A 13,611-nucleotide genomic window follows, 5' to 3' on the forward strand; every position below is an offset into this window, starting at 1 on the left:
AATGATGAGCAAGGTGCCAAAGGGAAGCTGAGAGGGCAACTGCAGCTTTTTCTAGTCTTCATTGTTTGACTATGGTCTCTCTTTACTTATATTTTAAAAATGAGGGCAAAAACGACAGGGTCATTTGACTATGAAGTGAAATAATTATATTTACTTTATCTATTTCCATCTCAGTCTATTAATCTTTTTTATGTTTGCTTTTAATTACTGTGGAAAGGCTGTAAGCTAATAAAGGAAATACTTAAGATATGGGAATATACTGATTCTGTGATTATGCTGGAACAAATCAACATAGAATAGAATGAATTATTAGCATATACACAGAAATGTTACAAGCTTCATGAATCCAAACCCTGGAGATATTTGCTCAGTAGCTTAGTAGAAAATTTTGGTTGCATTTGTTTGATTTGAAGAAGTCATGGAAATATCAAAAGCTCTGACCCTTAGAAACAATTAACCAGATTTTATGAGAATTTGTCATAACCCTATTTGCAGAGGTAGCATAATTATTTGCACAATGACAATTGTAGATTTGGGGTGAATTGACCCAAAATAGGCCATAGTAGAAATTTGTTGTTCCTGAATTTCCCTTGTTATCTAAAAAGAGATTCCCAACCCCCCACCACCCCCCCCCGCAAAAAAAATAAATAATTCCACTGCTAAATCCTTCCCTGGGAGTATTGCAGCCAGTGACGATTAGATCCTAATCCCAGAAACCAGAAGTAGGAACAATAAATGGATTAAAACAGCATTGTCACAAAACTTTATGTCCCATCTCTTCTTCTAAGGATCTACTTATCTTTCCTACAAGTTATCCCCTTGTTTTTAGATGAGTATTTTTACTCTTATTTGCCTTTTCTTAGTGAGATGGTGTATGAGTCCCAATTCTAACCCTTATTTGAGTCACATTTTTGTGAAATCTGGCACACATATGAAAAAAAAGTCTTTTCTTTTGTCAATGTGATTTACAGACCCCAACCACTGAACATAGAGGGTGAAAAAAAGTTCTCTACCATCTCCTTCAACAGGGATTTAATATAATCAGATATTTAGATCTAAGCTTCCCTTACTATACTAAGCATTTTAATGACTGATAACTTGAAAGGCATGTACAACATAACAATCCCTTAAAGTCTTTTGTAAACTCCTTCATCAGCTATGATTTCAACATCTGGATTGTAATATCACAAATCAAACCAACCTGTCAGGATAACACAAAATAACTTCTATCTTGCATTCTGCTTTTTTATTTTCAAAAAAGTAATGATTAAGCCAGCTAATGTCAATTAAAATATGAATTGAAAATTGATTAGTTAATAATTGAGATTAACAATCTACAGATTTATATATAAATATTTAGGACTATAGTTTAGGTCACAATATAGTAGAAAACGCAGAATGGATCTAAAAATGTAACTTTGTTACTGTAATACATGTAACTTTGTAAATATTCAACAAAGAATCTGGAACCTGGATCTTTGTCTTCTCTCTTTAAAGACTAGATCTGTCATCATGTTGATTTAATGGTCATCCAGATAAATCATCTATATACTGAAGTCTGATTTCTACAACCATTCTACTTTAAGGAATTCATGTTACAATTCCTACCTTGTTTAATCTTCCAGAAGACCTTTACCTCTTAAATGCTAAACTTCCTTATTATTATTTTTCTTAGCATAAATCTTCTTTACTTAATTTCATTTATCCATGGAATTTGACAGTGTTGTACATTCCCTTTTCTCTCCATTTAAAAAAAAAAAGTCAATTAACTCTATATGTTCCTTAATTTCATTCTAGATCTGGACTTATCTTTCTCTTCAAAGGCTATCCTTCCTTTAGTCACTATTTACATGTCAAAAATTCACTTCAGAGCTTGTTTTCTTACTCTACATCAGAGATACAATTGTGCTTTTAGCCTGTACAGTGTTGATTCACACAGTGGTCTCAAGAAAATTTAGTTATTTTCACAGTAACCTGCTTGAATGTATGTATAGACTATATCCTTTTGCTCATTCACTCCACAACCATATATTAAAGATTTACCATACAAGACCACACAGTGGTCTCAAGAAAAATTAGTCATTTTCACAGTAACCTGCTTGAATGTATGTATAGACTATATCCTTTTGCTCATTCACTCCACAGCCATACATTAAAGATTTACCATACAAGAAATATAATAAAAACTCTGCATTTAAAGGCTTATATTAGGGTGGAAGGGAAGATAAGCATGTAAACAAGTAAGTATAACATACTCAAGGAGTGATATTTACACTGAAGAAAATAATATAAGGTAATATGCAAGAAAGCACTTGTAAAGGATATGTATTTTAGCTACTCTGGAAACGCTCCTCTGAGAAGGCAACATTAAGCTAAAGCTGGAATGGTGGCAGGGAGGCAACACTGCAATGAGTGTAGAAAATGACATTCTGGACAGAGAAAACATCAGCTCAAAAGCAAAAAGAAGTCCAGGGTGATTGAATATTTAGTGAAGGAATCAGGAAAGGGAAAAGAGTTGAAGAAACTCTTTTGGTTGGGTTACACAATTTATCTTAATCCTTTTAAACTACATGTTTCAAACACTGGTACACCCAGTATAATGATTAGAAGACAAGAAAACTTACAGGATGAGAGTTGAAACTATTCCTCTGGCCCCGTGAGTTAAGATATCAACAGCATTTGTGTGGTGAGAAACTGAACACTACTATGAGAATTCACTTTTTAGTCTAGAGTTGACTATATTAAATGCACAATGAATTGAATGTACCTGTTATTTCAGAATATGAACACAGCAAGCTTTAACCTTTTGTCCTTTTCATAAATGCTGAATTGAAGAGCCACTCTAGGCATTTATATTATAAAATAATGATACATAATATAGGTAACACATAAGAAGCAATCCCTTTCTGCTCGACAAAGTAAAGATCCTTAGTGAAAAGCTAAATCAGACTATTACTTTGTGGTAGTGACCAACTGTGGCATAACTGGGTGAGAAATCTATCTTAAAATGATAATATTCTCAAACCATGGTGATTTTGATAAAACTGGCAAAATAATTCCCAGTAAAATACTAACTAGCATATAAAATATACAAACACATACATACACCTACCTTGATGCAACTGGAAACAATGAAGCAGAAATTGGTCTAAAGTAAGAGTTGCATACTTAAACACTCTCAAGAAAAGCCTCAGACTTCATTGTACCTTATAGTTTGAATTATCATTTTTTTTTACCATTAATCTCTAAGTAAATCTGTTGGTATGCAAATTGAAAGGAAATTGTCAAGCAAGGAATGCAAGCCTATGTTTATATTTTTGATTTTACATATATAATTTGCTACTATGAAACTGAATTTTTTTAATATTTTCACCAGCAATGCATTTTTTTAAATCTATAAGCAAAAATAAGTCTTTCAAGAAAGACCACCTTGCTTTTCAAATATTCCAAAATAATTATTATACTGAAACAAAAGTCCTTTGGTTTGTGCAATATAAAACTGCTAGGATATCATTTATGAAATTGCTTTATGCATCCCTCATCATTACATATGCTGATGACATTACCTGTCTGCATCCACTGTCACATCATGAACCCCTCTCTGGATGACATCCCTGGAAGTTGCTGTGTCAGGTATTCGGTTCAGACTTCTGGTATACAAGTTGATCCCTCCATCTGTCATGTACCTGAAAAAAAGTCTCATTAATTCAAGAGAAAATTAAATCACTTCAACTATATAAGTTGTAAAAAAGAGCGTTCACAATTTTTGATACTTATGCAAATATACTATTGCAGTTTTTTCAGTATAAACATTTAACTCACCAGAAAACGTAGAACATATTTTCAAGTTTATGAAGAAATAGATTTTCCTCACTGCAATAAGTAAATGGTTCATTATAAAAAAATTCCCTTTTTCCCTTTTTCTTTTTAATATTTTGAACAGAATTAGAGGTATATTTCTGGTCACAAAAGCATTATCAAGCCTCTAAATAAAGACCCCCAAACACTTCTAGTCATAAGTGATAATTTGTATTGATTCATATACTCAGTTATTTTCCAACTCATTTATCCACTTCAGGGTTGCAGGTGACCAAAGCCTACAGCAGCAGAGGGCAAGATGGAAACCATGCCAGGATAGCTTTCCATCACGGGCACACTCATGCACACATAGCAATGCTCATACAGGACTGGGACTATCCAGACAGCACAATTACACAACTTTGGGATGTGCGAGGCACACAGAGTACCTGGAAAAAAAATAACCCAGATATGGGAATAATAAGTAAACTACACACAGAGGTCCAGGTCAGGAACTGATTTTTTTTCATATATGTGTGTGTGTGTGTGTGTGTGTGTGTATAGTGCTTTTAGTGTGTGTGTATGTGTGTGTGTATATATATATGAAAACACACACATACATATATATGGATATATATGGATATATATGTATGTGTGTATATATGTATCCTACATATATATATATGTAGGATTTGATATTTAGTTCTTTTGCTTGCCTATCTGCCACCATATCGTCCAGCTTCTAGAATTCTATTTTCAAATTCAGTATCTCCTTTCATTTTACTATATAAGTAGCTAATTCATAACCACATGGACACACATGGTATTTAATGAGTGGCTTTTTTGTTTGTATTTTGGTAATCTCAAAGGAATTCCAGTTTAACATCTTCCTTTAGATGAGCACAGACAATATTAAGAATTGTCCCCTAAAAAAAAAAAAAAAAAAGAATTGTCCCCTAGAAGAACTGTGCTAAGAAAACTATTCTAGTAATAAATTATTGCTGTGATATTCTATTATGTTTGCTATGAAAAGATCACCTGCTAGAAGAGAAACATATACAAGCAAACATGTAAGCTATCTCACAGGGTGAGTATGCCATGATGGTGCTTAGGTTCATGTTCAGCATTGCTTCATACAAGCTGTGCAGACTTGGACAAATCACTTACTTAAACTATCTGGTCTTCAGCTGTTTCATATGTAAAATGGAGACAGTAAGGTTATGCTTACTTCTTTTTTTTTCTTTTTTAAAGATTTATTTATTTATTTATACAAGCACGGGTACAGTCAGAAGCGCGGGAGGGTGAGAGAATTCACCAAAGCCAGAGCGGGGAACAGAACAGGCAGACTGACGAAGTACACTGCTGAGAGCAGCAGGTGACAGGAGAGGTCTGCGCGCCATGTGGGACCCTCGCCGGCGGCGGGGGACCAAGCCGGCACTGCAGAAGCTGCCCTTCGCAGCCCAGCGCTCAACTGCTGCGCCACCAGGGGAGGCCCGATATGCTTACTTCTTACGGTTATAGTAAGGTTTAAATGGTTAAAATAAAAAAAAAATGCATAGATTATTGCCTAGAATTACATATTGACTAGTGTTACTGGCTACTTTTCTATCTCCAAAATAATTATAATTTTTGCATTCATTAATGTGACTTTATATCTTTATTATGAAATTAGTGGAGGTTTTAAGATTAGGAATCTGTGGGTCATCATGTAGACTTTTAACCCAACTCAAACAACCCTGCTCCTTCCAATATTATGCCTGATTCTGTCACCACAAAGTGCACTAAGGGAGACTTGAGGGAGTGTCATGAGAAAAGGGGTATTAAACCCCCCTTTTAAAAAAAATTTATTTCCCCCAAATTAAATTACTTTGTGTTTGCCATGTGACTTAAAGTAGAATTTTAGGTTATATTTTTAGCCCAACAATTTATCAGTGTGATATCTTCAGATAACTTCAATTAAAAATATGTAGCTTTTTTTCCCCCTGGTGGCACAGCCAGTTGAGCACAGCACTGTGAAGCTGTCTGCAGCCTCCGCAGTGCTGGTTCAATCCTGGCGGGCCGGCAAGGGTCCCACATGGTATGGCAGATCTCTCCTGTCTCGCCCACTGCTCTCCTCAGCAGTGTATTTCATTAGTCTGCCTGTTCTGGTCCCTGCTCTGTCTCTGGTGAACCTCTCACCCTCCTGCGCATCTGGCCTGTACCCCGGTTCTTGTATAAATAAATAAATCTTAAAAAAAATGTAGCTTTCCACCTAATTTTCCAGAGTGTTTCTTTCTTTTTTTTTTTTTGACTCATAAAAGAGGACTTTTTCAAAGACATTCATTACAAGTAAGAGATGTTCCTCTGACTAATTCCTAATTACTGGCAGATTCACATTCCCAAGTGTTTAAAGTCATTTTAAACAGAGAAGAAAGAGATAAGTCTTTTCATGCTTCAATAAATTTTGAATTCTCAGAATGCTGAGTAACTAATTTTCTGAGTTCTACCTAAAGTACATGAAAAAAATAAAATTGCTTTCCCATTTATTTCATGACTTTCTTCTGGTTACATGAGAATAATATACTAAATTAATTATCTTCATTCATTACTATGTCTTTTAAGTATTTATCCCTTTGTCCATATATGCATACTTTAAAAAACTGGAAATAACAACTAAACTTTATGACTCAATTTGTTTCTTGAGTTGTAGCACAGACCCTCCTTTTATCTTTTTTTACATTTTTTTTTAATTTTTACATCATTGTTCATTTTTAAACAATATTTTCTTCCCTCCACCCCCTCAGGTGTTGTCCCCATAGAGTTTCCTTCACCATTGCACCCGTGCATCATCACCTCAGCCCCCTGTGCTACTCCCTCCCTCCTTCTGGTCGCTCTCCCTCCTCCTCCCTTGCAGTATGTCTCTGGTTTATAAGTGTCTGTTTTTTCCTTTGTTGTGTTTTGTACTGTTATTATTTTTTTACACTGATGTCTTACTGGGTTTCCCTATATATCTGCTATAAGTGAAACCAGCCAATATTTTTTCTTTTTCCTTCTGGCTTATTTCACTGAGCATAATTCCTTCTAGTTCCATCCATGTTGCTGTGAATGGCATGAGTTTATCTTTTTTGATTGCTGAATAATATTCCATTCTGTATATGTGTCACTCAAAAGAACATCTGTACACCTGTTTATTGCAACACTGTTTACAATAGGTAAAACCTGGAAACAACCCAAATGCCCCAAAATAGATGACTGGATCATGAAGATGTGGCACATATACACAATGGGATATTATTCTTCCTTTTTTCTTAAAGAAAACAAAATGATGTTAAACTCTCCTGGGATGTCTCTAGCCCTTTAGTCTCCCCACCTTTTAATTCTAGGCTGAGAGGTTGGGCTGTGTCCTACCCATGCCACCAATGGCTCAGCAGGGATCAGTAAAAAAGCCAAGGACACCCTGGGTGAGCTCCACAAAATACACCATAATCACACTTGAGCTGACATCAGCCATATCACCTGCTGACCATGTCTAGTCTCCTTCTAAGCAGGGAACAGAAATCTGAGTCATTCATTAAATTTCTATCATAGGAAACAAAACAAAAAAAAATATGTATAAGGCTCAGCAGGAAAACCTTAGCAGGGGAAGTCTTCATACAGGATTTGTGTTATTTTTATTTCGTTTTCATCTTTGACTTCTTCAGCCTTAAATACAGAACATAAATGACTTTTCTTGTCAACAGAAAAGCTATAGACCACTATAAAAACCTATAGACCTTAAATAGATTCATTTGGAACTATCCAAGAATCTGAAAGACTGACAGGGAACCAAAATGGATAACTGGAGTCTAAATCCAGCTTCCATTGAAACATGATTCATTTAGAAAGAACAAAGGATGTAACAGCATTTTCTTTTTTCATTAGTGAATTCAAAAGAAAGCAGTCAGCTTTTATCAAGCTAACTTTCTCTTCCTTCTGGGCACACAAGCTAAATCACATTTTTCATGTTTCTTATAGATGTGGCCATGCAGCTATTCTGGACAATGGAATGTTAGCAGAAGTCATATATACCACATGCAAGGCAGGTATATTTGAAATATTCTTACACCATGGTTCATCCTGTCTTCTGCCATTGCCTACTGCAAATCAATGCCCAGGTAACATTGCCTACCATTCACTTTAGCCTTTGAAAGATTATACACTGCTCAATACCCAACAGAAGGTCAGGAATAACTGTGAGGTTTTATGTAATAGAGAAATGAACTTCTTTGTGTAAAGTTACTGAGATTTTGAGATTTCTCTGACACAGAAGTCAGTGTAAACTAATTTATCCAGAGTCCTGGAATACACAAAATACTTCTGAGAATAGGTATTCCTGTAATACATATTTTTATAAGTTCAACTCAGTTAAAAAAAATACCTTAAAAACTACTTATCCAACACACACGCACAAATACATATGTTAATGTGTTATCATTTATTTATTGAGTAAATAGACACCTATAAAAAGCTTCAGTGGTGGGCCTCCCCGGTGGCGCAAAGGGTTAAGACACATCCTATGAAGCTATCCTCAGCCTCTGCACCCTATCCCCGGCCACGGAGCTACACGCATGGCGCAACAAACCTCTCCTGACTTGCCCGCTGCTCCCCTCAGCAGTGTATTTCAGTCAATCTGCCTGTTTTGTTCCCCACTCTGTCTCTGGTGAATCCTCTTACCCCCACACCTCTGGCCTGTACCCCAGTTCTTATATGCATAAACAAATAAATCTTTTTTAAAAAAATTCAAAAAAGCTTCAGTGGCGGATACACTATGGTAATAACATATGAAGGGGTTGGGGGGTTCTGTGTCCTCAAACCACAAACAATGATGTAAGCCAACATTACTACAATAAAAACTATATCACAAAATACATAATAACACTACTATGCGAATCACATGTGGGCAGGCACTGTGTCTATATTGTTCACTACTGCACAAATATTGGGTACAATAATCTAAACAGGATAAACTAAACAAATTTTTGATACATACTCATTTACATACATGTATGCATATATACACACAGACACAATTCAGCTCATGATACCTTTTCTCTCTATTCTTTTCCCAGGAGTCCTTACATGTCTCACAAGTTTTACTATCTCTTATATGAGCTCATACCCTATATATTATCTTTACCAGACAAGACTTATTATCCCAATTTCTCCAACTTAATATGTCTAACTCTACCCTTAGCATTTTCCCTCTCTGCTTTCTCATCAAAGCACAAACCTTGCCTACTTTCTCTAATGATACAATTTTCTCTGTGAGTCCTGTCTGGACATCATGTCTGAATTCTCGGTTTCTCTTATACCCTCATGAATGGCCTACTACAGTTGTGTACTATTTATCTGTGATGCCTTCTTTATCAATGAATTTCTTCATTTTATACTTATGAGTGTCACTTTCATATTTCTGGTCTATGACCTCACACCTAAATTCTTACAATAGTGCCTGAAATCTACCCCCAGAACTTCTTCCCTCAATTACATCTTACAGATTTTCCCTCAACTGGTCTTTCAAAAACCATCATCACCCTCATGCTTCATTATGTGATCTATTAAGGGATATTCTCTGTGAAACAGCCTTTTCACTGCCGTAGTACACAATTTAAATTCCTTAGCATAACGTGATTGAGGCCTGTCATTGTGCAAATCTTTAAATGTTCACCTGCCATGAGTCTCCATTAAGGCAAAGGTCACTAAATGTCATTCAATCTTATTGTTCTGCTGATTTTGAAAATTATATTTTAATCCAGCTTACTTAATGGCATACCTCCACAACATTTATACTTTTCTCACATTTTTTTAAAATACATGTCTCCCCTCTAGAGTGACTTAAATCAGGGAACAGAAGTAAAATATTTCCTTTTTTATTCACTCCTATTTCATACCAGGACTTAGACTTTTCTTATTCTGAACATTCATTTCAATTCCTAATTATAATTGACCTTTTGAAACTGCTCACACATTGCATTTTGGATGTGCTTTAATTTCTGATTCAAACTGTACCCTCAGATATACTTTGTCTCTCCAGATAAGCATTTTACATGCATGTAAGTAAATAGTCAATTATCATTTTTCAGAAATTCTGTATTTGTGAATTTGCCTACTCCATAAAATTTATTTGTTGTTCCATAATCAATACTCACAGCATTTACATCGTTGCTATATATATGTACAGAGGAGTGAAAATCTGAATTACCATGTGGACGTTCCCAGCTGAGGCTGAATAAGGCAAGACTGCCTTCTGGTTTCAGTTCATTGTGTAAACAAGCATCCTTTTCACAGTCTATTTAAAGCTACCTTTTTTACATTCTTGAGCTTCCTCTTGGAGATTTTGATGTTTAAAATGGCTCAAACATAATGCTGAAATGCTATCTTGTGTTGCTAAGTGCAAAAAGGCTGTGATGTGTCTTATGGAGAAAATACATAGGTTAGATACACTTTATTAAGACATGAGTTGTCATGCTACTCACAGTAACTTCTATGCTAGGGAATCAACAACATGATTAAATAAGTTGATCATTTATGAAAAAAGTATTGATCACAGACTTATAGAAACCAAAGTCTACTTTTTCCTAGAAGCAATGATTTAGTACTCACTAATTTTGTGTTTATGGCAACTATGCAAAAAGTAATAACTGCAAATAATAAGATAACTAACTTCACATATAGGTGTGTACATATGTATAAGTATATACATGTGTATATATCTGTATATAACCTCAAATTAGTATGACTGTTAATGATAATGAGTGCGATTATGATGATGATGAATTTTTTGAATATATATTGCAGATACTTGTAATTTGTGGGTTATATCCTTTATTTTTTTTTAAAGATTTATGTCCTTTATTCTTAACGATTTTGTGAAGATTCTGCAACTTTATCCTTGGTATAAAGGACCAAATTTAATTCAGATAAATTAATCACTCAGATAGAAACTGGAAGGAGTGTTAAATTAGGCATTTTGATACCAGTGGCAACTCAACTGCTCTCCACCCTAATTCACCATAATTTGTCTCCTAATTCTAAATCATTAGAATCACAAGTAACATGGCTACCAGCAATGGAATGGCGGATATAAGAATATCTGAGCAGAGTTATAAGTAAGATTTAAAGTTCTTTTGTACTTTTTTAGGTCTTGTCACCATTCAAAAATGCTTTTCATGAATAAATCAGAATGGTTATTCATTTAAAAGAATAATTTTTTACTCTGGTCCTTTCAGAAGTATAAGAACAAAGAACAGGCCACAACTCAGACTCACATGAAAATTATAGATAAATTTAGCTGAGGAGTTTTTCCTTGTACTACAGAGCCTGAGTTTTAAAGCAGATATATTTGATTTCCCAAGCGAGTGTGATCTTTCCTCAGTTTTATACAATCACGGCTAATTAGGATCAGTTGCATTATCTGTAAAGTAGGTATAAAATGACTCATCACATAAGGGCAATTGGTGCTGGGGAGACTAAATGAATTAATATCCTTTAAAGCATTTAACAAGTGTGTAGCAGGTAAAAGAAAGTGTTCAGGGCCTCCCTTGGTTGTGCAGCGGTTGAGAGCTGGGCTGCAAAGCTGCCCATAGCCTCTGCAGTGCCGGTTCGATCCCAGGCTGCAGGCGAGGGTCCCACATGGTGTGGCAGACCTCTCCTGCCGCGCCCGCTGCTCCCCTCAGCAGTGTATTTCATCAGTCTGCCTGTTCTGATTCCCGCTCTAGCTCTGGTGAATACTCTCACCCCTCCTGCACTTCTGACTATACACGGTGGTTGCATAAATAAATAAATCAATCTTTGGGGGAAAAAAAAAAGTGTTCAAAGCAATAATTACAATTAAAAATACATATAGTTTTCAACAGAACATCCTATTGCCTCTACTGACTCCACCTCAAAATTAACTAAATAATCCCAATTGCTAAATACTTTAAGACTTTTATAATCACAACATTTTTTTTGGAATGTAATAAGAAATAGGAGGAAAACAAGGGCTAAGATTTTTAGAAATCTGATACCATCAAAGGATTGAAAATTTCAACTCTAAATTGATTTTCCATCAAGTTAGATTGGAGAAGCGTAATTGAAAAATGCTCAAAAATATTCATTCCTTGGGCCTCCCTGGTGGCGCAGGTGGTGGAGCGCAGCGCTGTGAAGCTATCCACAGCCTCTGCAGTGCCAGTTTAATTCCTGCCGGCTTCGGAGCAACCCACATGGCAGCAGACCTCTCCTGTCTCGCCTGCTGCTCCCCTCCGCAGTCTGCCTGTTCTGTTTCCCGCTGTCTCTGGTGAATCCTCTCACTCCCCACACCTCTGGCCTGTACCCTGGCTCTTGTATAAATAAAATAAATCTTTAAAAAAATTAAAAAGAAAATCATTCCTCAAAGCAGTTACAGGCAGTTTTGACAAACAAAAACAAAAAAATCCAATAGCACAGCAAGTCTCCTCTTGTCCCCTTCCCACATCCTTCACTACAAAATCTGTTATTTAAGAAGCAAGTGAAAAATCACTCTGAAAAACACAGGGTTTATATGCTTCTCTAGACTAATAATAGAATAATACAATGGCTTAAAATAGATTTTATAGACATTTTAGGTGTTTTATTTCGTCTGAATGAACAGAAGATAGGGCCTAAAATATTTTAGCCCCAAATAATGTTAGATTTCTTATATTTTCAAATGACTTTCTTGACCTATAAACACTTTTATAGCTAATGCTTCTTAGTAGACCATTGCCTGACATCATTACACAATGATGTCTGAGACCAGGGCCACTTACCCACTGTTGATATCGTCGCTCCTGAGACTTTTCCCCAGAATATCACCATCACTCATATATCCACCAACGTCCACTTCAGAAGACATGTCCAAATCACTGCTTGTCTTCTCACTCATATCAATTTGTGACATGTTTCCCAGCCGAGAGACAGCCGCTCGACGGAGTGGGGTTGTATACATGAACCGGGAGGGGTCTGTGTGGATGAACCGACTGGTCCCGCTGCGAGGGTAGCCAGCCCCCAAGGAAGGGGCGTCTCCAGCCTGAAGTCGAGGACATGCCTGGCCCAACCTCCAGGTCATAGGAGTGGGCCGGCTTGTCAAGTTTGGAATGGTCCTTCCATTCACTTCTGTCGTCACAGTGCTATCAAATGTTGTCTCCAGAGTGCTGCCAAATAAAATGGAGAAATAAATATCCTCTTGATCAAATGAGGCCACAGACCAAGAATGCTTGAAATCTGGGAAGTCTAGAGTTGAGAGTCTTTTCTTAGAAGAACATCGTTTTCATGAATTCCAAATTATATATTCATTTTAAGTTTCTATATTCCTCTGTAGATGTCAAAATGTGAAAATTAAATATTCATTTTGAAATTATCTATACTTGTATAGATACCAAAATGTGGTAATTATATCTTCATTTTAACATTCTATTTACCTCTGTAAGATGACAAAATTTGGGAAGAGGCATTTATTGACAATTTTTTTATTGCTTTTAAAAGAAAAATTCATCATTATAATTTAGAGAAAAGAAAATATTGTTTCACATTTTCCATAAACCCTTCCTTAATTCAACCCACTGCAGCCATCCCAAGAACTATTCTGGAAGTTAACTACATGTTTGGACCTCTCTTTCACCCCTCTCCAAAAGCATTCAGCTGCAACTTCTGACTCTGCTCTTCAGGGCAGGTAGGAAAATCCTCTCAGTGGTGATGGTGGCAGTTTCAGTAGCTAATTCAGGAAATTATATTGAAGGAGAGATGACAAGGGAAAAAAAGACCCAAGTATGTGTGTGCTGAGAAGTCACAAATTGA

At 35.9% G+C, this 13,611-nt stretch overlaps 1 protein-coding gene across 3 annotated transcripts in view; it reads right to left on the minus strand.

Moving 5' to 3' along the window:
* The window catches only part of NAV3 (neuron navigator 3), a gene marked incomplete at both ends in the record, with an annotated part of 285,289 nt that overhangs the window by 115,569 nt on the left and 156,109 nt on the right, over positions 1-13,611 (minus strand). For all 3 annotated transcript variants that reach the window (XM_084254829.1, XM_084254828.1, XM_084254827.1), the window contains 2 exons: positions 3,567-3,686; positions 12,585-12,968. In XM_084254829.1, coding sequence (XP_084110955.1) covers positions 3,567-3,686; positions 12,585-12,968 — 504 coding nt within the window. The remainder of the gene's footprint in view (positions 1-3,566; positions 3,687-12,584; positions 12,969-13,611) is intronic.

Source organism: Talpa europaea, assembly GCF_964194135.1.
Source record: "Talpa europaea genome assembly, chromosome: 15".
NCBI classification, from domain to species: domain Eukaryota; kingdom Metazoa; phylum Chordata; class Mammalia; order Eulipotyphla; family Talpidae; genus Talpa; species Talpa europaea.